Genomic DNA, 24,549 nt, shown 5'->3' on the forward strand with positions numbered 1-24,549 from the left:
GAAACAGGCCCTTTGGCCCTTTGACCAGCGATCCCTAACCGCACGCTACACACAGTAGGGCTGATTTACAATTTTTATGAGCAAAGATTGAAAAGACTGGGCTTGTATTCACTGGAGTTTAGAAGGATGAGGGAGGGGGGGGATCTTATAGAAACATATAAAATTATAAAAGGACTGGACAAGCTAGATGCAGGAAAAATGTTCCCAATGTTGGGCGAGTCCAGAACCAGGGGCCGCAGTCTTAGAATAAAGGGGAGGCCATTTAAGACTGAGGTGAGAAAAAACTTTTTCACCCAGAGAGTTGTGAATTTGTGGAATTCCCTGCCACAGAGGGCAGTGGAGGCCAAGTCACTAGATGGATTTAAGAGAGAGTTAGATAGAGCTCTAGGGGCTGGTGGAGTCAAGGGATATGGGGAGAAGGGGTTATTGATAGGGGACGATCAGACATGATCACAATGAATGGCGGTGCTGGCTCGAAGGGCCGAATGGCCTCCTCCTGCACCTATTTTCTATGGTTTCTATGTTTTACTGAGGCTGAATTAACCTGCAAACCTGCACGTCTTTTGTGTGTGGGAGGAAACTGGAGCGCCCGGAGAAAACCCATTCGGTCACGGGGAGAACATGCAAACTCCGTACTGACAGCACCCGTAGTCAGGATGGAACCCGGGTCTCTGGCGCCCGTGAGGCAGCGACTCTACCGCCGCGCCACCACGGCAAAGGGTTGGTTGATGTGTCGAGCTGAAGGCGCATGTTTCTGAAGCTCCGAAACTGCACCACCCCGTGGCCTTGCCAACAAAGCCCAGATCTCCCCCAAATTAAAAAAAAAACGAACAAAAATGTCCTTATTTCCATGTCCGCTCTGTGTGGTGAAACTCTGAGCCCACTTTCTGCCTCGACGGCCTGTCTCTGAGTATAAGCAGCCCTTTTAATTCGAAACAGGAGGCTGTTAGTTCTTTAATGAGAGCCAAGTGGCTAATTAGAGGAGAATGCACCCGTGATTCTTGGCCAGGGGGACTGTGGGGGTGGGCTGGGATATATTGTAGACTCTGCCAGGCACCTCCACAGACTTCCCTCACCATAAAACATTGGACTACCAGTTGAACAATCCTCAAACCCCTCGCCAGCATTGACCTTCAAGCTCCCGAATTAGAGATTTGGATTCAGCTGCTGAGGGGGAAAAAAAAATGACATTCCAAATCAACACAGCCCTGTTGTTAACATTGAGATGGCGGAGTGGTCTCTGGAGCCTCACAGCGCCATAGACCCAGGTTCGATCCTGACTACGGGTGCTGTCTGTACGGAGTTTTTATCTTCTCCCTGTGGGTTTCCCCTCCACACTCCAAAGACAATAGGTGCCGGAGTAGGCCATTCGGCCCTTCGAGCCAGCACTGCCATTCAATGTGATTAAGTTCAAGTTCAAGTGAGTTTGTTGTCATGTGTCCCTGTATAGGACAATGAAATTTGTGCTTTGCTTCAGCAGCACACAGAACATAGTAGGCATTTACTACAAAACAGATCAGTGTGTCCATATACCATTATATAAATATATACACACATGAATAAATAAACTGATAAAGTGCAAATAACAGATAAGTGGTTATTAATAATCAGAGTTTTGTCTGAGCCAGGTTTAATAGCCTGATGGCTGTGGGGAAGTAGCTATTTCTGGACCTGGTTGTTGCAGTCTTCAGGCTCCTGTACCTTCTGCCCGAAGGTAGCAGGGAGATGAGTGTGTGGCCAGGATGGTGTGGGTCCTTGATGATACTGCCAGCCTTTTTGATGGACTGATCATCCACAATCAGAACCCCGGTCCTGCCTTCTCCCCATATTCCCTGACTCCGCTATCTTCAAGAGCCTGATCTAGCTCTCTCTTGAAGGTTTCCAGAGAACTGGCCTCCACCGCCCTCTGAGGCACAGAATTGTAGGCAAAAGACTTGCAGGTTTATAGTTTAATTGGCTTCGGTAAAATTGTCCCCACTACTAGAGTAGGGTGTCCTTTGGTCAGCGTGGACTCGGGGAATTGAAGGGCCTGTTTCCATGCTGTATCTCTCTAAACTAAACTAAACTAAACTAAACTAAACTAGACTAAACTAAACTAAACTTAACTTAACTAAACTATGGAATTCATTGCCACAGAAGGCTGTGGAGACCAAGTCCATGTATACTGTTAAGGCAGAGACTGACAGAAGAATCTGTCAATTAGTATTCCACATCCACTCTATTGTGTGCAGTTTTGGTCCCCTAATTTGAGGAAGGACATTCTTGCTATTGAGGGAGTGCAGCGTAGGTTCACAAGGTTAATTCCCGGGATGGCTGGACTGTCATATGCTGAGAGAATGGAGTGGCTGGGCTTGTACACTATGGAGTTTAGAAGAATGAGAGGTTATCTCATTGAAACATATAAGATTGCTAAGGGCTTGGACACGCTAGAGGCAGGAAACATGTTCCCGATGTTGGGGGGAGTCCAGAACCAGGGGCCACAGTTTTAGAATAAGGAGTAAGCCATTTAGAACGGAGACTTTTTTCCCCACAGAGAGTGGTGAGTCTGTGGAATTCTCTGCCTCAGAGGGTGGTGGAGGCAGGTTCTCTGGATACTTTCAAGAGAGAGCTAGACAGGGCTCTTAAAGATAGCGAAGACAGGGGATATGGGGAGAAGGCAGGAACGGGGTACTGATTGGGGATGATCAGCCATGATCACATTGAATGGCGGTGCTGGCTCGAAGGTCCGAATGGCCTACTCCTGCATCTATTGTCTATTGTCTATTGTCACAACCCAAAGACGTACAGGTTTGTAGGTTAATTGGCTTGGTCTATTGCCTATCCAGGCCATGATGGAACGTGGGTCTCTGGTGCTGCGAGCCAGTAGCTCTACCGTTGCGCTATCACGTCGGGGAGGGTAGGGGAGAACGGTTTCTACATGTTCCGTTTCTTCAGCGTCCGGGTGCGTGATGGTCTAACAATCTTTCTCTCTCATTTCCTCCTCTTCCTCCTTCTGCACTGGGACTGTCAGATGTGCGTTCCTGACTTCTTCAGCGAGGGTCTGCTGAGATGGGTACATCTGCCCCCCCCCCCCCTGCCTCTCTCACTCTCCCTCCTTGTTTAATCCCCCACCCCGCTACTTTATTAACCCTCTACCCCCCCCCCCACTCGTCCTGTTTGATGTTGACTGTAAAACCAACACCAGGCAGGAGATAGAGACAAAACACTGGAGTAATGACCCTTGTCCCACTTGGGGCGATTTTTTTCGGCGACTACAGGCGACGAAGCTATCGCCACGTGGCGACGCCTGTATGGGCGTGAGTCGTCTCCTCAGTTGCCCGAAGAGTCGTGGCATTTTTCTGCTCGCCGCTGGAATTTGAAATGTTCAAAACTTTTGTTTGCGGCTTCTCGGCGACGGTTGGCTTGTCGTAGGTTGTCGCCAGGTGACGTTTGTTCGAGCCGGCGCTGCTTTCGGTGAATCCCATTGGCGACTACCTACGTCAACTGGCGACAGGTACCGGCGACTGAATTGTCTTCAGTTGTGGCCGACAGGGTCGTAGCTTGTCGTAGCTTGTCGCGGGGTGGACGCAGGTTGTCGTAGGCGTGGTCGTAGGCGGACGTCCTAATGGGTCGCCGTTTGTCGGTAGCTTGCCGTAGCTTGACGTCGACTAGGTGATAGGTTGTTGTCGACATTGTCCGAGGGGGGTCCAGTTGCCGTTTATTCAGCTGGATAGGCAGCTTGGGACAGGCCCATACCTCAGCGGGACAGGCAGCGTCTCTGGAGAGAAGGGACGGGTGACGTTTCGGCTCGAGACCCTTCTTCAGACCGGTCCGGCGAGAGGGAAACGAGAGATATAGACGGTGATGTGGAGAGATGAAGAACAATGAATGAAAGATATGCAAGGAAGTAACGGTGATGAAGGAAACAGGCCGGTGTTAGCTGTGTGCTGGGTGAGAACGAGAAGCTGGTGCGACTTGGGTGGGGGAGGGATGGAGAGAAAGGGAATGCCGGGGTTACTTGGAGAAATTTAAGGGGTTGGACAGGCTAGATGCAGGAAGATTGTTCCCGAAGTTGGGGAAGTCCAGGACAACGGGTCACAGCTTAAGGATAAGGGGGAAATCATTTAAAACCGAGATGAGAAGAACTTTTTTCACACAGAGAGTGGTGAATCTCTGGAATTCTCTGCCACAGAGGGTAGTTGATGCCAGTTCATTGACTATATTTAAGAGGGGTGTTAGATGTGGCCCTTGTGGCTAAGGGGATGAGGGGGTATGGAGAGAAGGCAGGTACGGGATACTGAGTTGGATGATCAGCCATGATCATATTGAATGGCGGTGCAGGCTCAAAGGGCCGAATGGCCTACTCCTGCACCTAATTTCTATGTTTCTAAATCAATGTTCATACCACTGCCCAAGCGAAATATGAGGTGCTGTTCCTCCAGTTTGCGTTCAGCCTCACTCTGACAGCGGAGGAGACCGAGAGGACAGGAAGGTCTGTGTAGGAATGGGATGGAGGATTAAAGTGTCCGGATCAGTCAGGAGACCTGAATCCCACATCTACTCCCCACCCTGTCATCTGAACTGTGTGTTTGGCTTGGGAAAGACAGGTCCAATCTCTCCCTTAATCTCAAGTTACTTCCAGCTCAGTCTGTCTCCAGTTATGTTACTCTCCTGGCATACTCTCCTCCCCCTCTCTCTCTCTCTCTATAGGATACAGGAGCAAAGGGGTCCTTCTGTACAGAGCCCTAGTGAGACCACACCTGTAGTATTGTGTGCAGTTTTGGTCCCCTAATTTGAGGAAGGACATTCTTGCTATTGAGGGAGTGCAGCGTAGGTTTACAAGGTCAATTCCCGGGATGGCGGGACTGTCGTATGCTTTCTTCACTGCCTGCTGTACCTGCTTGCTTACTTTCATAGACTGATGAACAAGGACCCCCCAGATCCCGTTGTACTTCCCCTTTTCCCAACGCGACACCATTCAGATAGTAATCTGCCTTCCTGTTTTTGCTTCCAAAGTGAAAAACCTCACATTTATCCACATTAAACTGCATCTGCTATGCATCTGCCCACTCCCCCAACCTGTCCAAGTCGCCCTGCATCCTCACTACCGTGTGCGTGTGCGTGTGCATGCGTGTGCATGCGTGTGAGTGACGTGCCGCGCGGAGACTCGGGGTGCGATAGTGAGCCGTGTCTACCCCTGTCGTGTCTTCCTCCTTCACCCCTCCCCGTGGCACTAGGGAGTGGGTCTCTCCAAGACTAGCACCCTCCCATATCTGACCTCTCGTTCTTACCCTCTCCCCCCCCCTGCAGGAGGATGACGCTGATCTTCCCTATCCCCCACCCCAACGAGAACCCAACATCTACATGGTGCCTCAAGGCATCAAACCAGTTCTACAGCGCACTGGTATCGAGGTGGGTGACACACACTGCGCCCTCTCTCTCCCTCTCCATCCCTCTCCCCCCCCTCTCCCTCCCCCCTCTCCCCCCTCTCCCCCCTCTCCCCTCCCTATCCCTCTACCCCCTCCCTACCACCTGCCTCTCTCCCTCCCTCTCCCTATCTCTCTCAATCCCTCTCTCCCTCTCCTCTCTCCCCCCCCCTCTCCCCTTCTATGTCACTGGCCGTGAGTCTTTGACTGTGAGTCTGTCACACTGTGACCGTGACTCTGTGACCGTGACTCTGTGTCCGTGACTCAGTCACACTGTGACCGTGACTCTGTGACCGTGACTCTGTCACACTGTGACCGTGACTCTGTGACTGTGACTGTGTCACTCTGTGGCAGTGACTCTGTGACCGTGACGCTGTGTCCGTGACTCTGTGACCGTGACTCTGTCACACTGTGACCGTGACTCTGTGACCATGACTCTGTCACACTGTGACCGTGACTCTGTGACCATGACTCTGTCACACTGTGACCGTGACTCTGTGACCGTGACTCTGTGACCGTGACTCTGTCACACTGTGACCGTGACTCTGTGACCATGACTCTGTCACACTGTGACCGTGACTCTGTGACCGTGACTCTGTCACACTGTGACCGTGACTCTGTGACCATGACTCTGTCACTCTGTGACCGTGACTCTGTGACCGTGACTCTGTCACACTGTGACCGTGACTCTGTGACCGTGACTCTGTGACCGTGTGACTCTGTCACTCTGTGACCGTGACTCTGTGACCGTGACTCTGTCCGTGACTCTGTGTCCGTGACTTTGTCACACTGTGACCGTGACTCTGTGACCGTGACTCTGTGACCATGACTCTGTCACACTGTGACCGTGACTCTGTGTCCGTGACTCGGTCACACTGTGACCGTGACTCTGTGTCTGTGACTCAGTCACACTGTGACCGTGACTCAGTCACACTGTGACCGTGACTCTGTGACCGTGACTCTGTGACCGTGACTCTGTCACACTGTGACCGTGACTCTGTGACCGTGACTCTGTGACCATGACTCTGTCACACTGTGACCGTGACTCTGTGTCCGTGACTCGGTCACACTGTGACCGTGACTCTGTGTCTGTGACTCAGTCACACTGTGACCGTGACTCTGTGTCTGTGACTCAGTCACACTGTGACCGTGACTCAGTCACACTGTGACCGTGACTCTGTGACCGTGACTCTGTGACCGTGACTCTGTCACACTGTGACCGTGACTCTGTGACCGTGACTCTGTGACCGTGACTCTGTCACACTGTGACCGTGACTCTGTGACCGTGACTCTGTGTCCGTGACTATGTGACCGTGACTCTGTGACCATGACTCTGTCACACTGTGACCGTGACTCTGTCACACTGTGACCGTGACTCTGTGTCTGTGACTCAGTCACACTGTGACCGTGACTCTGTGACCGTGACTCAGTCACACTGTGACCGTGACTCTGTGACCGTGACTCTGTGACCGTGACTCTGTCACACTGTGACCGTGACTCTGTGACCGTGACTCTGTGACCATGACTCTGTCACACTGTGACCGTGACTCTGTGTCCGTGACTCGGTCACACTGTGACCGTGACTCTGTGTCTGTGACTCAGTCACACTGTGACCGTGACTCTGTGACCGTGACTCTGTCACACTGTGACCGTGACTCTGTGACCGTGACTCTGTCACACTGTGACCGTGACTCAGTCACACTGTGACCGTGACTCTGTGTCCGTGACTCTGTCACACTGTGACCGTGACTCTGTGTCCGTGACTCTGTGACCGTGACTCTGTGACCGTGACTCTGTGTCCGTGACTCTGTGTCCGTGACTCGTGACTCTGTCACACTGTGACCGTGACTCTGTGACCGTGACTCTGTGACCGTGACTCTGTGACCGTGACTCTGTGACCGTGACTCTGTGACCGTGGCTCTGTCACACTGTGACCGTGACTCTGTGACCGTGACACTGTCACACTGTGACCGTGGCTCTGTGACCGTGACTCAGCCACACTGTGACCGTGACTCTGTGTCCGTGACTCAGTCACACTGTGACCGTGACTCTGTGACCGTGACTCAGTCACACTGTGACCGTGACTCTGTGACCGTGACTCTGTCACACTGTGACCGTGACTCTGTGACCGTGACTCTGTGACCGTGACTCAGTCACACTGTGACCGTGACTCTGTGTGACCGTGACTCTGTGACCGTGACTCTGTGACCGTGACTCTGTGTCCGTGACTCTGTGACCATGGCTCTGTCACACTGTGACCGTGACTCTGTGTCCGTGACTCAGTCACACTGTGACCGTGACTCTGTGACCGTGACTCTGTGTCCGTGACTCTGTCACACTGTGACCGTGACTCTGTGACCGTGACTCAGTCACACTGTGACCGTGACTCTGTGTCCGTGACTCAGTCACACTGTGACCGTGACTCTGTGACCGTGACTCAGTCACACTGTGACCGTGACTCTGTGACCGTGACTCTGTGTCCGTGACTCTGTGACCGTGACTCTGTCACACTGTGACCGTGACTCTGTGACCATGACTCTGTCACACTGTGACCGTGACTCTGTGACCGTGACTCTGTCACACTGTGACCGTGACTCTGTGACCGTGACTCTGTCACACTGTGACCGTGACTCTGTGACCGTGACTCTGTCACACTGTGACCGTGACTCTGTGACCGTGACTCTGTCACACTGTGACCGTGACTCTGTGACCGTGACTCTGTGACCGTGACTCTGTGACCATGACTCTGTCACACTGTGACCGTGACTCAGTCACACTGTGACCGTGACTCTGTGACCGTGACTCTGTCACTCTGTGACCGTGACTCTGTGACCGTGACTCTGTCACACTGTGACCGTGACTCTGTGACTGTGACTCTGTGACCGTGACTCTGTGACCGTGACTCTGTCACTCTGTGACCGTGACTCTGTGACCGTGACTCTGTGTGACTCTGTGTCCGTGACTCTGTCACACTGTGACCGTGACTCTGTGACCGTGACTCTGTGACCATGATTCTGTCACACTGTGACCGTGACTCTGTGTCCGTGACTCGGTCACACTGTGACCGTGACTCTGTGTCCGTGACTCAGTCACACTGTGACCGTGACTCAGTCACACTGTCACCGTGACTCTGAGACCGTGACTCTGTGACCGTGACTCTGTCACACTGTGACCGTGACTCTGTGACCGTGACTCTGTGACCATGACTCTGTCACACTGTGACCGTGACTCTGTGTCCGTGACTCAGTCACACTGTGACCGTGACTCTGTGACCGTGACTCTGTCACACTGTGACCGTGACTCTGTGACCGTGACTCAGTCACACTGTGACCGTGACTCTGTGACCCTGTGTCTGTGACTCTCTGACTGTGACTCTGTCACACTGTGACTGTGTTTCCGTGACTGTGTGCCCGTGACTCTGTCACACTGGCACCGTGACCGTGTCACTGTGTCACACTGTCGCCGTGACTCTGAGACTGTGACTCTGTGACCGTGACTCTGTCACACTGTGACCGTGACTCTGTGACCGTGACTCTGTCACACTGTGACCGTGACTCTGTGACCGTGACTCTGTCTGTGACCGTGACTCTGTGTCCGTGACTCAGTCACATTGTGACCGTGACTCTGTGACCGTGACTCTGTGACCGTGACTCTGTGACCGTGACTCTGTGACCGTGACTCTGTGACTCTGTGACCGTGACTCTGTCACACTGTGACCGTGACTCTGTGACCGTGACTCTGTGTCCGTGACTCAGTCACACTGTGACCGTGACTCTGTGTCCGTGACTCTGTCACACTGTGACCGTGATTCTGTGTCCGTGACTAAGTCATACTGTGACCGTGACTCTGTGTCCGTGACTCTGTCACACTGTGACCGTGATTCTGTGTCCGCGACTCAGTCACACTGTGACCGTGACTCTGACTGTGACTCTGTGCGGTGCCATCATGCTGTGTCCCCTCTCGGCAGGTCCTAGCCTGGGGTCTCCGCAACCTGAAGAGCTACCAGCTTGCCAGTGTGTCTTCCCCGAGCCTTGTGGTGGAGTGCGGTGGGCAGATGGTGCAGTCGGCCGTCATCAAGAACGCCAAGAAGAACCCCAACTTCACAGCCTCCGTGCTCTTCTTCGAGGTGGTGAGTGGCCCCGTGACCGTCCCTGCCTCTCAGCGGCAGCTTCCATGTGCAGCGGGCGGCTCGCCGATCTCCGTAAACGGCGTAACACGGTGGCGCAGCGGTAGAGTCGCTGTCTCACAGCGCCAGAGACCCGGGTTCCGTCCTGACTACGGATGCTGTCTGTACGGAGTTTGTGCGTTCTCCCCGTGACCTCTGGATGTGGAGAGGAGGTCACTCCCGAGTGGGAGAGTCCAGGACTAGAGGTCACAGCCTCAGAGTTAAAGGACGTTCTTTTAGGAAGGCGATGAGGAGACATTTCTTCAGTCAGAGGGTGGTGAATCTGTGGGATTCTTTGCCACAAAATGCTATGGAGGCCGCAAGTCAGTCGATATTTTTAAGGCAAAGATAGACAGATTCTTGATTAGAACGGATGTCAGGGGTTAAGGGGAGAAGGCAGGAGAATGGGGTTAGGAGGGAGAGATAGAACAGCCATGGTTGAATGGCGGAGTAGACTTGATGGGCCGAATAGCCTAATGCCCCTGTCCCATTTAAGAAACCTGAACTTGTATTGTATTGTATTGTATTCAAATTTATTGTCATTGTCTCAATTTGAGACAACGAAATGAATTTCCCTTACAGGCAGTATCATAAAATCATAAAAAAGAATAAATAAATAATAAATAAATAATAAAACATATTAAAAATAAAATTGAAATTGAATTAAAAATTTAAAAAAAGCACAAACACAGAAAGTCCACAACACAACATAACATAAATGGCACCCAGGTGAGGACGGCACCATAGTCCAGCCAGCCTCCCCTCCGTGTTCATCCGTGGTCGGGGCCTTCCGAGCACCCGCAGTCGCCGCCCCGGGTGGCCCGATGTTCAGGCCCTCACGCCGGGCTGGTGGAACGCCGACGCCGAACCCCGACGGTGAGCATCCTCCTCCTCAGCGGCCCGGACCTCCTGATCAGCCGCCTCCCGCTGCCGGAGTCCGCAGCTCCCGAGTCCACAGGCCGAGCCGGGCAGAGTCACAGGACCCCGCGTTGTAGTCAGCGCCGCCCGCGTTGGGAGCTCCGCAAACCGCAGCTCCAGGATGTCGGTGCAGCAGGTCCAGCACTCCGGGCTCCAGACGGCGACCCCCGGTAAGGCATCGCCAGCCCCGCGATGTTCCAGCGCTGTCCCACCGCTGCTGGAGCTCCGGTCGATCCCGGCAGGAAAGGCCGCGCCAATCCAGGCAGGTAGGCCGCTGTGGGGGGGGGGGGGGGGGGGGGGGGGACGCGACTCGAATAATAGTCGCGTCCCCACCAGGAAGCGGCTGAAAGGACGGTATCCCCCCCACCGTGCCCCCCCCCCCCCACAAAAAAACACCAAAAAAAAAAAAAAAAAAAACACTTTTAACATAACTAAATAAACAAAAAAACAAAAAGATACCGGGCTGTAGGTGGAGGCTGCTGGTACCAGCGCCACCGGAAGTACAATACATAAAGTACAAGAACGGAAACCTCGGGAGACTTTGCGCCCCACCCAAGGTTTCCGTGCGGTTCCCGGAGGTTGCAGGTGGTTGCCGGAGGTTGCAGGTAGTGGAAGCAGGTAGGGGAGGCTGACAAAAACCTCTGGGAACCGCACGGAAACCTTGGCTGGGGCACAAAATCTCCAGAAGTTTCCGTTCAGGTTTCCTAAGTGGGACAGAGGTATACAATTCTACTCCTATTCCTTCCGACCTGATATAATCATATAACCATATAACAATTACAGCACGGAAACAGGCCATTTCGGCCCTACAAGTCCGTGCCGAACAAAATTTTTTTTTCCCCTTAGTCCCACCTGCCTGCACTCATACCATAACCCTCCATTCCCTTCTCATCCATATGACTATCCAATTTATTTTTAAATGATACCAATGAACCTGCCTCCACCACTTCCACTGGAAGCTCATTCCACACCGCTACCACTCTCTGAGTAAAGAAGTTCCCCCTCATATTACCCCTAAACTTCTGTCCCTTAATTCTGAAGTCAGAATTCTGATGACATGTGTGGGTTTTCTCTGGTTAATCCGGTCACCTCCCACACTCCAAAGACGTACATATTCATGTGTTAATAGTCTTCGGGAAATTGTAAATTGTCCCTAGTGTGTAGGATGGTGCTATAGGGGATGATTGCTGGTTTGCATGGACTCAGTTGGTCGAAGGGCTTATTTCCACGCTGTAACGCTAAGTCTAAAGACTAAATCCTGGGTTTGATCCCGACCTCGGGTGCTGTCCATCGGATGAGAATATCGGGTGGAATTTTCTGCCTAATCCAGATAGGCATATGGATGAGAAGGGAATGGAGGGTTATGGTATGAGTGCAGGCAGGTGGGACTAAGGGGAAAAAAAAATTTGTTCGGTACGGACTTGTAGGGCCGAGATGGCCTGTTTCCGTGCTGTAATTGTTATATGGTTATATGGTTATATGGTAATCCCATCACTGATGACCGTGTGATGTAACGGAGGTGTGTAACGTTGCTCCCTCTCCCGCTTGTTGCCTCCGCTGACAGCGCCTCCCGAAGGAGGAGATGTACGCGCCGCCCATCAGCATCAAGGTGATCGACAACAGGCAGTTTGGGAGGAGGCCGATCATCGGCCAGTGTACCATCCGCCTGCGGGAGGAGTTCAACTGCGACCCTTACTCGGAGAAGAGAGATCTGACGCCGCTGCTGCCCGGTAGGAGTTCGCACGTCCGATGGCTCAATCAGTCTTTATCATCACCAGTCTTTATTTTCACACAGAGAGTCGTGAGTCTGTGGAATTCTCTGCCTCAGACGGTGGTGGAGGCCGGTTCTCTGGATGCTTTCGAGAGAGAGTTAGATAGGGCTCTTAAATGTAGCGGAGTCTGGGGAGAAGGCAGGAACGGGGAACTGATTGGGGATGATCAATGCATTATATGTATAATGCATTTCGTTGTCTCTGTACTGTACACTGACAATGACAATTAAAATTGAATCTGAATCTGAATCTGAATCAGCCATGATCACATTGAATGGCAATGCTGGCTCCGCCCAATCAATATAGACAATAGACAATGGGTGCAGGAGTAGGCCATTCGGCCCTTCGAGCCAGCACCGCCATTCAATGTGATCATGGCTGATCATCCCCAATCAGTACCCCGTTCCTGCCTTCTCCCCATATCCCCTGACTCTGCTATCTTTAAGAGCCCTATCTAGCTCTCTCTTGAAAGTTTCCAGAGAACCGGCCTCCACCGCAGGTCTACTCTGATGGGCCGCATGGTCTCATTCCATTGGGAAGGGAGCAGGTGAAGAAATTGGGGATGTTTATAGGGAGAATGTGGAGGAGCAGAGATATGCACACGGTATTGGGGGTTCAGTATTGATGTGGATAGAGAACTGGCTGGCAAACAGGAAGCAAAGAGTAGGAGTAAACGGGTCCTTTTCACAATGGCCGGCAGTGACTAGTGGGGTACCGCAAGGCTCAGTGCTGGGACCCCAGCTATTTACGATATATATTAATGATCTGGACGAGGGAATTGAATGCAACATCTCCAAGTTTGCGGATGACACAAAGCTGGGGGGCAGTGTTAGCTGTGAGGAGGATGCTAGGAGGCTGCAAGGTGACTTGGATAGGCTGGGTGAGTGGGCAAATGCATGGCAGATGCAGCATAATGTGGATAAATGTGAGGTTATCCACTTTGGTGGCAAAAACAGGAAGGTAGACTATTATCTGAATGGTGGCCGATTAGGAAAGGGGGAGATGCAACGAGATCTGGGTATCATGGTACACCAATCATTGAAAGTAGGCATGCAGGTGCAGCAGGCAGTGAAGAAAGCGAATGGTATGTTAGCATTCACAGTAAAAGGATTTGAGTACAGGAGCAGGGAGGTTCTACTGCAGTTATACAGGGTCTTGGTGAGACCACACCTGGAGTATTGTGTACAGTTTTGGTCTCCAAATCTGAGGAAAGACATTATTGCCATAGAGGGAGTGCAGAGAAGGTTCACCAGACTGATTCCTGGGATGTCAGGACATTCATATGAAGAAAGACTGGATAGACTAGGTTTGTACTCGCTAGAATTTAGAAGATTGAGGGGGGTTCTTATAGAAACTTACAAAATTCTCTGCCGCAGAATGTAGTTGAGGCCAGTTCATTGGCTATATTTAAGAGGGAGTTAGATGTGGCCCTTGTGGCCAAGGGGATCAGAGGGTATGGAGAGAAGGCAGGTACAGGATACTGAGTTGGATGATCAGCCATGATCATATTGAATGGTGGTGCAGGCTCGAAGGGCCGAATGGCCTACTCCTGCACTTATTGTCTATTGTCTGTTGGATGGTACCTGAAAACACTTCAATGATCTAAGTGCCCTCTCTCTCTCTGTCCCTCTCTCTATCTCTATCTCTACCTCTCTCTCTCCCTCTCTCTCTCTCTCTCTCTCTCTCTCTCTCTCTCTCTCTCTCTCTCTCTCTCTCTCTCTCTCTCTCTCTCTCTCTCTCTCTCTCTCTCTCTCTCTCTCTCTCTCTCTCTCTCTCTCTCTCTCTCTCTCTCCCTCTCTCTCTCTCTCTCTCTCTCTCTCTCCTCCCTCTCTCTCTCTCGCTCTCTCTCTCTCTCTCTCTCTCTCTCTCTCTCTCTCTCTCTCGTCTCTCTCTCTCTCTCCTCTCCTCTCCCTCCCTCTCCCTCCCCCCCCTCTCTCTCTCTCTCTCTCTCTCTCTCTCTCTCTCTCTCTCTCTCTCTCTCTCTCTCCTCTCTCTCATCTCCCCCTCTCTCTCCCCTCTTCCCCTCTTTCTCTCTCATCTCCCTCCTCTCTCTCTCTCTCTCTCTCTCTCTCTCTCCTCTGTCGCATTCATTCTCTCTTTATCTGCCTTTCTCTCTCTCCCGTACACTTTCTATCTCTCTTTCCCACTCTTTCACACCATCTCTCTCTATCTAATTCTCCCTCTTACTCTCCCTCCCTCTCTCCCTCTCTCCCTCTCTCTCTCTCTCTCCCCAGGCGGGCGGAGTCCATCCATTCGAGACGAGGTGCTTATCGACATTGATGACCAACAGCAACTCATTCCCAGCCAGGTGAGGGGGGGTGGGGGGGGGAGGGGCTGTTGAGCACAGGTTGGGGTTGGGGGGGTAACACTGCCAGGGTACCATAGCCACAGTCATCCAATAGATCAACGGTCCAATGTAACTTTATTTCTCACATGTGCATCTGCAAGGTGAAATTATTTTTGCATTTATTACACTGGCTGGCACCGCCTGTTTCGGTTCTGAATCTTCCAAAGTGCAACACCTCACACTTGCTCGAGTCGACGAGCACCATCTGCCATTTCTCTGCCCGGTTCTGGAGAGGCAGGGACTGCCTGTAGGGGATGAACAGAAAGCTGGAAAAGGGAAGATTCTTCTCCCCTCCCCCATCCAATCAGTCTGAAGAATGGTCTCGACCCGAAACGTCACCTATCCATGTTCTCCACAGATGCTGCCTGACCCGCTGAGTTACTCCAACATTCTGTGAAACGTCACCTATCCATGTTCTCCACAGATGCTGCCTGACCCGCTGAGTTACTCCAGCACTCTGTGAAACGTCACCTATCCATGTTCTCCACAGATGCTGCCTGACCCGCTGAGTTACTCCAGCACTCTGTGAAACGTCACCTATCCATGTTCTCCACAGATGCTGCCTGACCCGCTGAGTTACTCCAGCACTCTGTGTCCTTTTGTGCTTCAAAGACTAAGCTCGCCCCTCTTTCCCCTTGGAGTTTGCCAGGAGATCAAATGACAATAGACAATAGACAATAGATGCAGGAGGAGGCCATTCGGCCCTTCGAGCCAGCAACGCCATTCAATGTGATCATGGCTGATCACCCACAATCTAGGAGACTGGAGGAAGTTCTGTCCCTTGGGTGTTAAGGGGTAGACTGGGATCCCATATATATTCATGTTCATATGTTCAAGGAGCAGAATTTGGCCATTCAGTTCATCAATTCTACTCCGCTTCTCCCGCTCCTAACCCCATTCTCCTGCCTTCTCTCTATAACCCCTGACACCCGTACTAATCAAGAATCTGTCAACATCCTCCTTGAAATGATCCACTGACTTGGCCTCCACAGCCGTCAGTGGCAATGAATTCCACAGATTCACCACCCTCTGGCTAAAGAAATTCCTCCTCATCTCCTTTCTGAAGGTAAAACAACCTTTCATTCTGAGGCTGTGACCTCTAGTCCTAGACTCTCCCACCAGTGGAAATCCTCTCCACATCCACTCTATCCTGGCCTTTCACTATTCTCTTTGTCTCTGTGTCTCTGTGTCCCTGTGTCTCTGTGTCCCTGTGTCCCTGTGTCTCTGTGTGTCTGTGTCCCTGTGTCTCTGTGTCCCTGTGTCTCTGTGTCTGTGCGTCTGTGTGTCTTTGTCTCTGTGTCTCTGTCTCTGTGTCTCTGTGTCTCTGTGTCTCTGTGTCTGTGTGTCTCTGTGTCTCTGTGTCTCTGTGTCTCTGTGTCTCTGTGAGTGTGTCTCTGTGTCTCTGTGTCTCTGTGTCTCTGTGTCTCTGTGTCTCCGTGTCTCTGTCTCTCTGTGTCTCTGTGTCTCTGTGTCTCTGTGTCTTTGTGTCTCTGTGTCTGTGTGACTCTGTGTCTCTGTGTCTCTGTGTCTCTGTGACTCTGTGACTCTGTGTCTCTGTGTCTCTGTGTCTCTGTGTCTCTGTGTCTCTGTGTCTCTGTGACTGCTCTGTGTCTCTGTGTCTCTGTGACTGTGTCTCTGTGTCTCTGTGTCTCTGTGACTCTGTGACTCTGTGTCTCTGTGTCTCTGTGTCTCTGTGTCTCTGTGTCTCTGTGTCTCTGTATCTCTGTGTCTCTGTGTCTCTGTGTCTCTGTGTCTCTGTGTCTCTGTGTCTCTGTGTCTCTGTATCTCTGTGTCTCTGTGTCTCTGTGACTCTCTCTGTGTCTGTGTCTCTGTGTCTCTGTGTCTCTGTGTCTCTCTGTGTCTCTGTGTCTCTGTGTCCCTGTGTCTCTGTGTCTGTGTCTCTGTGTCTCTGTCTCTGTGTCTCTGTCTCTGTGTCTCTGTGTCTCTGTGTCTCTGTGTCTCTGTGTCTCTGTGTCTCTGTGTCTGTGTGTCTCTGTGTCTCTGTGACTCTGTGTCTCTGTGTCTCTGTGTCTCTGTGTCTCTGTGTCTCTGTCTCTGTGTCTCTGTGTCTCTGTGTCTCTGTGTCTCTGTGTCTCTGTTTCTCTGTGTCTCTGTGTCTCTGTGTCTCTGTGTCTCTGTTTCTCTGTGTCTCTGTGTCTCTGTGTCTCTGTGTCTCTGTGTCTCTGTGTCTCTCTCTGTGTCTCTGTGTCTCTGTGTCTGTGTCACGTGTCTGTGTGTCTCTGTGTCTCTGTGTCTCTGTGACTCTGTGTCTCTGACCTCTCAAGCCACTGTAGGAGTGTCTGATTGGGGACATACACTGACCCAGCAGGAGTGGGGTGTGAGTGACAATTTCCGTTGAGGAGATTGGGTTTGGACTTGTCCCTTTAGTCTGCTCGTTGCTATTGAAGCCGTTACACTAACCCAACTAACAACTAATTTTTCATCTCCAGTTTGCAGGATGCATGACAAGTCCATCCCTGAATAAGTCCCTTTCCATGTCCAGCCTCCATGTATGTATGGCTTCATTTACATTAATATCTTCAATGTGGGCATGTTTAACGATTCAGTAACCTTTGGCACGAGGAGCTAAATTCTCTCCAATCCTTGATGCCCCTGTCCCACTTGGGAAACCTGAACGGAAACCTCTGGAGACTTTGAGCCCCACCCAAGGTTTCCGTGCGTTTCCCGGAGGTTTTTGTCAGTCTCCCTGCCTGCTTCCACTACCTGCAACCTCCGGCAACCACCAGCAAACTCCGGGAACCGCACGGAAACCTTGGGTGGGGCGCAAAGTCTCCAGAGGTTTCCGTTCAGGTTTCCTAAGTGGGACAGGGGCATAAGGATGCTCTCGATGGGCGATGGACAAGAAAGGGAAAAGGAGGAGTAGCCAGAAGGCTGGGGGATGGGAGGAGACAGCAGGGGGGCTGAGGAAGGAGAGGAGACAGCAAGGACTAACAAAATTGGAAGAATTCGATGTTCATGCCCCCGGGATGCAGACTCCCCAAACGGAATATGAGGTGCTGTTCCTCTAATTTCCGGTGCTGCTCGCTGTGGCCATGGAGGAGACCCAGGACAGAGAGGTCAGAGACAGACCGGTCGTCTCGGACTCCACGCCACTGGATTCTGACCCTGATCAGCCAAGGACCGTGGGGTGGCTGTCTGTGCACCAGTCTCCCCACGTTAAACAAAGTCACGCACTGGTGTCCTCCACATAGGGAATAGCACCCTGGAGACACCCATGGTCAGCCACGACCGCAGGGGGGCTTAGTAAAGAGTGATTGATTAAAAGATACAGCGTGTAAACAGACCCTTGCACCCACCCAGTCCACACCGACCATCGATCACCCGTTTACACACTAGTTCTATGTTATCCCACTTTCTCATCCGCTCCCTACACACGAGGGGACAATTTACAGAGAGCCGACTAACCTATAAACCCGCACGTCTTTGGGCTGTGGGAGGAAACCGGAGCACCCGGAGGAAACCCACGCGGTTGCAGGGAAAACGTGCAAACTCCACACAGACAGCTCCCGGAGGTCAGGATCGAACCCGGGTCTCCGGCGCCTCGTATTGGTCTTAGTTTATGTTCTATGCTCATGGCTTTGCTGTGGAATCGCAAGTATGGTCCTATTCTATGTGTGACATGGATCAGTGTTTACTCCTGTACTAACCAACACCTTGTTTCTGTTGCCTTGTTACACGGACACAACCAGGAGAGGACGTGGGTGAGTCTTAGAGCTCTAACGTCCAACAACAGCCACTGAGTATAGACGTTGGGAGGTCATGGTGCAGTTGTTTAAGACGTTGGTGGGACCGCATTTAGAGTATTGTGTTCAGTTTTATGCACCATGTTAGAAACATGCAACAGACAATAGACAATAGACAATAGACAATAGGTGCAGGAGTAGGAATTGTCCCTAGTGGGAGTGGTGGTGGCCCATCGATATCGACGATGGCGGGTTGTGCAGTCTGAGTGCACAAGGACCTGTCCGTAAGTGGGTTTAAGCTGCATAAGCTGTTGCACTGGTGCAGGAGTAGGCCATTCGGCCCTTCGAGACAGCACCGCCATTCAGTGTGACCATGGCCGATCATCCACAATCAGTACCCCGTTCCTGCCTTCTCCCCATATCCTCTCACTCCGCTATCTTGAAGAGCCCTCTCTTGAAAGTATCCAGAGAACCGGCCTCCACCGCCCTCTGAGGCAGAGAATTCCACAGACTCGCAACTCTCTGGGTGAAAAAGTGTTTCCTCGTCTCCGTTCTAAATGGCTTACCCCTTATTCTTAAACTGTGTGGCCCCTGGTTCTGGACTCCCCCCAACATCGGGAACATGTTTCCTGCCTCTAGCGTGTCCAAACCCTTAATAATCTTATATGTTTCAATGAGATATCCTCTCATCCTTCTAAATTCCAGAGTTTACAAGCCCAGCTGCTCCATTCTCTCAGCATATGACAGTCCCGAAGGGCCAAAGGGCCGAATGGCCTACTCCTGCACCTATTGTCTATTGTCTATTGCAGTGGTTCTAAACTTTTTTGCATATGTACGCGCACACGTCTTGTACCTTTGTTAGGTTCCTAAAAATGGGCTCAACAAATGGATATGTTATTTATGACCCCTTCATGTCCCCCGGTAAAGCCCCAAACGACCCTTTCCCCCCCTCATTGGGGTCCCGACTCCCGACTCCCAGAACCACTGGTCTATAGTCTATTGTCCTGAAAATGGAGCAATTAAACTCTTACCTGCCGCGGTTTGACAGGGTTTTTTGCACAGTACAGGTCCACCTCTGATTCTCCGGCAACTGGTAGCCTGCCACCTCCTTAATCCAGCAAAAATTATGAGAGTGCTCTTGGACCCCCCCCCCCCCCCCCCCCCCTGGTAGACTCCCTGAAAATGTGGCGCTAAGGCTGGGTGAGGCGGCCAATCCCGACCTCATCGAGACCTCCGTGACCGATCGCCGGGTGGTATTTTCCCCCCCCGCGGGAGTGCCTCTGGAACTCGGCCACAGGCAACAACTCTACCTGCTGCGCCATTGAAGGACCTCCTGAATAAAGCTGGAGTAACTCAGTGGGACAGGCAGCATCTCTGGAGAGACGGAGCGGGTGACGTTTCGGGTCGAGACCCTTCTTCACACTGTCACGTCTTCAGGCTTAAAGATAGACCCACTAGCCTGCGCTTGGTCCCTAGCCCTCCAAACCTGTCCTACTCATGCACCTGTCTAACTGTTTCATAACCGATGGGATAGTCCCAGCCTCAACTACCTCCTCCGGCAGCTCGTTCCATACACCCACCCCCCTCTGTGTGAAAAAGTTACCCCTCAGATTCCAATCGACAATAGACAACAGGTGCAGGAGTAGGCCATTCAGCTCTTCGAGCCAGCACCGCCATTCAATGTGATCATAGCTGATCATCTCCAATCAGTACCCCGTTCCTGCCTTCTCCCCATATCCCCTGACTCCGCTATCTTCAAGAGCCCTATCTAGCTTTCACTTGAAAGCATCCAAAGAACTGGCCTCCACCGCCCTCTGAGGCAGAGAATTCCACAGACTCACAACTCTCTGGGTGAAAAAGTGTTTCCTCGTCTCCGTTCAAAATGGCTTACCCCTTATTCTTAAACTGTGTGTGGCCCCTGGTTCTGGACTCCCCCAACATCGGGATATCTTTTCCCCTTCACCTTTAACCTATGTCATCTGGTTATCGATTCACCTACTCTGTCCAAGAGACTCTGTGTGTCTACCCGATCCACCAGGTCTGAAGAAGGGTCTCGACCCGAAACGTCGCCCATTCCTTCCTTCCAGAGATGCTGCCCGTCCCGCTGAGTTCCTCCAGCTTTTTGCGTCTGCCTTCGGTTTAAACCAGCATCTGCAGTTCCTTCCGACACAATCCTGACTATAATTCTGCTTCTTTTGTAGGAAGACGAGTTTGTTGATTGGTGGAGCAAGTTCTATGCTTCTACAGGAGAGAAACACAAGTGTGGCACGTACCTGGACAAGGGCTTCGATATGCTTGAGGTAGGTGGAGCTTTACTGCTCTCTGAGAGACCCTAGTCATCCCCTGACTCCTGATCATCCCCAATCAGCACCCCTCCTGCCTTCTACCCATATCCCCTGACTCCGCTATTTTTAAGAGCCCTATCTAGCTCTCTCTTGAAAGCATCCAGAGAACCAGCCTCCACCGCCCTCTGAGGCAGAGAATTCCACAGACTCGCATCTCTCTGTGAGAAAAAAGTGTTTCCTCGTCTCCGTTCTAGATGGCTTACTCCTTATTCTTAAACTGTGGCCCCTGGTTCTGGACTCCCCTAACATTGGGAACATGTTTCCTGCCTCTAGCATGTCCAAACCCTTGGCAATCTTATATGTTTCAATGAGATACCCTCCCATCCTTCTAAACACCAGAGTGTACAAGCCCAGCTGCTCCATTCTCTCAGCATATGACAGTCATAGAAACATAGAAACAGAGAAAATAGGTGCAGGAGTAGGCCATTCGGTCCTTCGAGCCTGCACCGCCATTCAATATGATCATGGCTGATCATCCAACTCAGTATCCCGGACCTGCCTTCTTTCCCACTTCACATACCCCCTGATCCCTTTAGCCACAAGGGCAACATCTCCATCTTAAATACAGCAAATACAGTCCCGCCATCCCGGGAATTAACCTGGTGAACCTACGCTGCACTCCCTCAATAGCAAGAATGTCCTTCCTCAAATTAGGGGACCAGAACTACACACAATACTCCAGGTGTGGCCATACGAAGAATTACGAGGAATTGCAACATGCGAGGAATTTGATTTGCCGTTCAGTCACACCAATAAAACGCAACAAGACACACGAAACACATTTTAACATAAACATCCACCACAGTGACACCTCCACATTCCTCACTGTGATGGAAGGGGAAAGAAAAGTTCAATCTCTTCCGTTCTTTTTTCTCGGGAGCCTCGAGCCTTCCATTGACGAGGTGATCTTGACTCCTGTAGCCAGCGGCGTTAGGGCACTCCGCGTCGGGGTGATCAATCTCCTGCATTGGGGGGGTCTCAGCTCCCCCGCAACGGGTGATCTGACCCCTGGCTCGGGGCTGGTCGATACCTCCTACGTCGCTGGATCTTCCCAACTCGATGTCTAGTAGTATAGGAGCATGGAGGTTCTACTGCAGTTGTACAGGGTCTTGGTGAGACCACACCTGGAGTATTGCGTACAGTTTTGGTCTCCAAATCTGAGGAAGGACATTATTGCCATAGAGGGAGTGCAGAGAAGGTTCACCAGACTGATTCCTGGGATGTCAGGACTGTCTTATGAAGAAAGACTGGATAGACTTGGTTTATACTCTCTAGAATTTAGAAGATTGAGGGGGGGATCTTATAGAAACTTACAAAATTCTTAAGGGGTTGGACAGGCTAGATGCAGGAAGATTGTTCCCGATGTTGGGGAAGTCCAGGACAAGGGGTCACAGCTTAAGGATAAGGGGGAAATCCTTTAAAACCGAGATGAGAAGAACTTTTTCTCACACAGAGAGTGGTGAATCTCTGGAACTCTCTGCCGCAGAGGGTAGTCGAGGCCAGTTCATTGGCTATATTTAAGAGGGAGTTAGATGTGGCCCTTGTGGCTAAAGGGATCAGGGGGTATGGAGAGAAGGCAGGAACGGGATACTGAGTTGGATGATCAGCCATGATCACATTGAATGGCGGTGCAGGCTCGAAGGGCCGAATGGCCTACTCCTGCACCTATTGTCTATGTTTCTATGTTTCTATGTCTACCCAAGTGCTAGCTCCTCGGTTGCAAGTATTGTCCATGTGTTCATTCTTCAATGGGCTATGGATGGCAAAGCGTTTGAATAGCTTTAAAGTTGAGGCTTAGTGGTGCAACGGTAGAGTTTCAAGCTCGCAGCGCCAGAGACCCGGGTTCGATCCTGACCACGGGCGCTGTCTGTACGGAGTTTGTACGTTCTCCCCGCGACCTGCGTGGGTTTTCTCCGGGTGCTCCCGTGAATTGTAAATTCACTTCAGTTTAGTTTATTGTCACGTGTACCGAGGTACAGTGAAAAGCTTTTGTTGCGTGCTATCCAGTCATCGGAAAGACAATACATGATTACACTCGAGCCGTCCACAGTGTACGGATACATGATAAAGGGAATAACGTTTAGTGCAAGGTAAAGCCAGTAAAATCTGATCAAGGATAGTCCGAGGGTCTCCAATGAGGTAGATAGTATTTCAGGACCACTCTCTGGTTGTGGTAGGATGATTCAGTTGCCTGTTAACAGCCGGGAAGAAACAGGAACTGTAGGTGCCGGTTTACACCAAAGATAGGCCCAAAGTATTGGAGTAACTCAGTGGGTCAGGCAGCATCTCTGGAAAAGTCAAAGTCAAAGTCAAAGTCAATTTTATTCGTCACATACACCTGAAGGTGCAGTGAAATGAATTTGCCAGCAGCGATACACTTAAAAAAAGAACACACAATACACAATAGAATTTAACACAAACATCCACCACAACATTCTTCACTGTGGTGGAAGGCAACAAAGTTCAGCCAGTCCTCCTCCTTTGTTCATCCGTGGTCGGGGCCACGACATCGGGCCTCCGTAGTCGCTGTTACTGACGGCCCGATGTACAGGCCCTCTCGTCGGGATGATCAAAACTCCGACGTCGGGACGGTCAAACACACTCCACGGCTTGGAGCGCCCGAATCGGCCGCTTCCTACCAGAGACCGTGGCTTCACGATGTTATAGGCCGCGGGCCGGCGGTCGGAGCTCTTCTCCGGCGATCCCCGGGAAAGGGATAGAAACGTAGAAACATAGAAAATAGGTGCAGGAATAGGCTATTCAATATGATCATGGCTGATCACCCAGACTCCGGATGGTAAGTCCACGCCCCGCCCACGGCTAGTAATATGGATAGGTGACGTTTCGTGTCGGGACCCTGGATGGGACGCCTTGGGGTTGGCATGCTGTGAGTTGTGCTGAAGGGCCTCTCTCCATTCTGTCCCCTTGCTGCACAGGTGTACGATACGGAGCTGGAGAGGGTCAAGGACTACGAAGGATTGACGGATTTCTGCCGCACTTTCCCGCTGTACCGCGGGAAGATCGAGGGGGAAGATGAAGACCCTTCCGTGGTGGGCGAATTCAAGGTAGGCTGTGGCTGGCGGCGGCTGCGGCACGGCGGCACAGCGGTAGAGTTGCTGCCTCACAGCGCCAGAGACCCGGGTTCTATCGCGACTACGGGTGTGCTGTCTGTACGGAGTTTGTACATTCACCCCGTGACCTGCATGGGTTTTCTCCGGGTGCTCCGGTTCCCTCCTAGGTTAATAGGCTCCTGGGTGTGCACACATTGGCTTGACTAGGAGGGCGGAGGGTCAGAGGTCAGGGTGCACCGGGAGGGCAAGCGCCAGAAGTCAAAGTGAGCCAGGAGGGTTAGGAGGGCGTTACCCGAGGGGCGAGGGCCAGAGGTCAAAGTGTACAGGGAGTGTGATGGGCAGAGTTCAAAGTGAACTTCGAGGCCCTTGGTGTTACTCGGTGGGTGAGGGGTAAGAGGTCAACGTTTGCTAGGAAGTTGTGGGGGGCAGAGGTCATCGTGGTTTACTCGGGGGTGGGGGGGGGGGGCAAGGGCCAGAGGTCATAGTGAGCTAGGAAGATTATGGAAGGTTGAAAGTAGGTAAAAGGCCAGAGGTCAAATTGAGCCTGGACATTGGTGGTACCAAATAGGAGGCCCAGGGCCAAAGGTCAACATGTGCTGGGGCGGGGGGGAACGAGGAGCAAAGGTCAAAATGAGCTGGGAGGGTAAATGGCAGAGATGAAAGTGCACCAGGAGGGATGGGCAGGGGTCAAAGTGCTGGGAGGGTGAGGGTCAGAGGTCAGTGCACTGGGAGGGCTTGGGCAGAGGTCAAAGTGTGGTGGGGGGGAAGGGCGAGGGGCGCAGGTCAACCTGAGCTGGGAGGACAAGAGACGAGGTGGGAGAG

The 24,549-nt window shown here is 51.8% G+C and overlaps 1 protein-coding gene across 1 annotated transcript in view; it reads left to right on the forward strand.

Annotated features, from left to right (window-relative positions):
- The window catches only part of LOC129716209 (dysferlin-like), a 189,924-nt gene that overhangs the window by 89,854 nt on the left and 75,521 nt on the right, over window positions 1-24,549 (forward strand). Inside the window, exons 24-31 of the mRNA XM_055666080.1 lie at window positions 3,011-3,052; window positions 5,290-5,391; window positions 9,373-9,534; window positions 12,053-12,218; window positions 14,495-14,568; window positions 17,058-17,117; window positions 20,513-20,611; window positions 23,593-23,721. Coding sequence (XP_055522055.1) covers window positions 3,011-3,052; window positions 5,290-5,391; window positions 9,373-9,534; window positions 12,053-12,218; window positions 14,495-14,568; window positions 17,058-17,117; window positions 20,513-20,611; window positions 23,593-23,721 — 834 coding nt within the window. The remainder of the gene's footprint in view (window positions 1-3,010; window positions 3,053-5,289; window positions 5,392-9,372; window positions 9,535-12,052; window positions 12,219-14,494; window positions 14,569-17,057; window positions 17,118-20,512; window positions 20,612-23,592; window positions 23,722-24,549) is intronic.

This window comes from Leucoraja erinacea, unplaced genomic scaffold (assembly GCF_028641065.1).
Source record: "Leucoraja erinacea ecotype New England unplaced genomic scaffold, Leri_hhj_1 Leri_187S, whole genome shotgun sequence".
NCBI classification, from domain to species: domain Eukaryota; kingdom Metazoa; phylum Chordata; class Chondrichthyes; order Rajiformes; family Rajidae; genus Leucoraja; species Leucoraja erinaceus.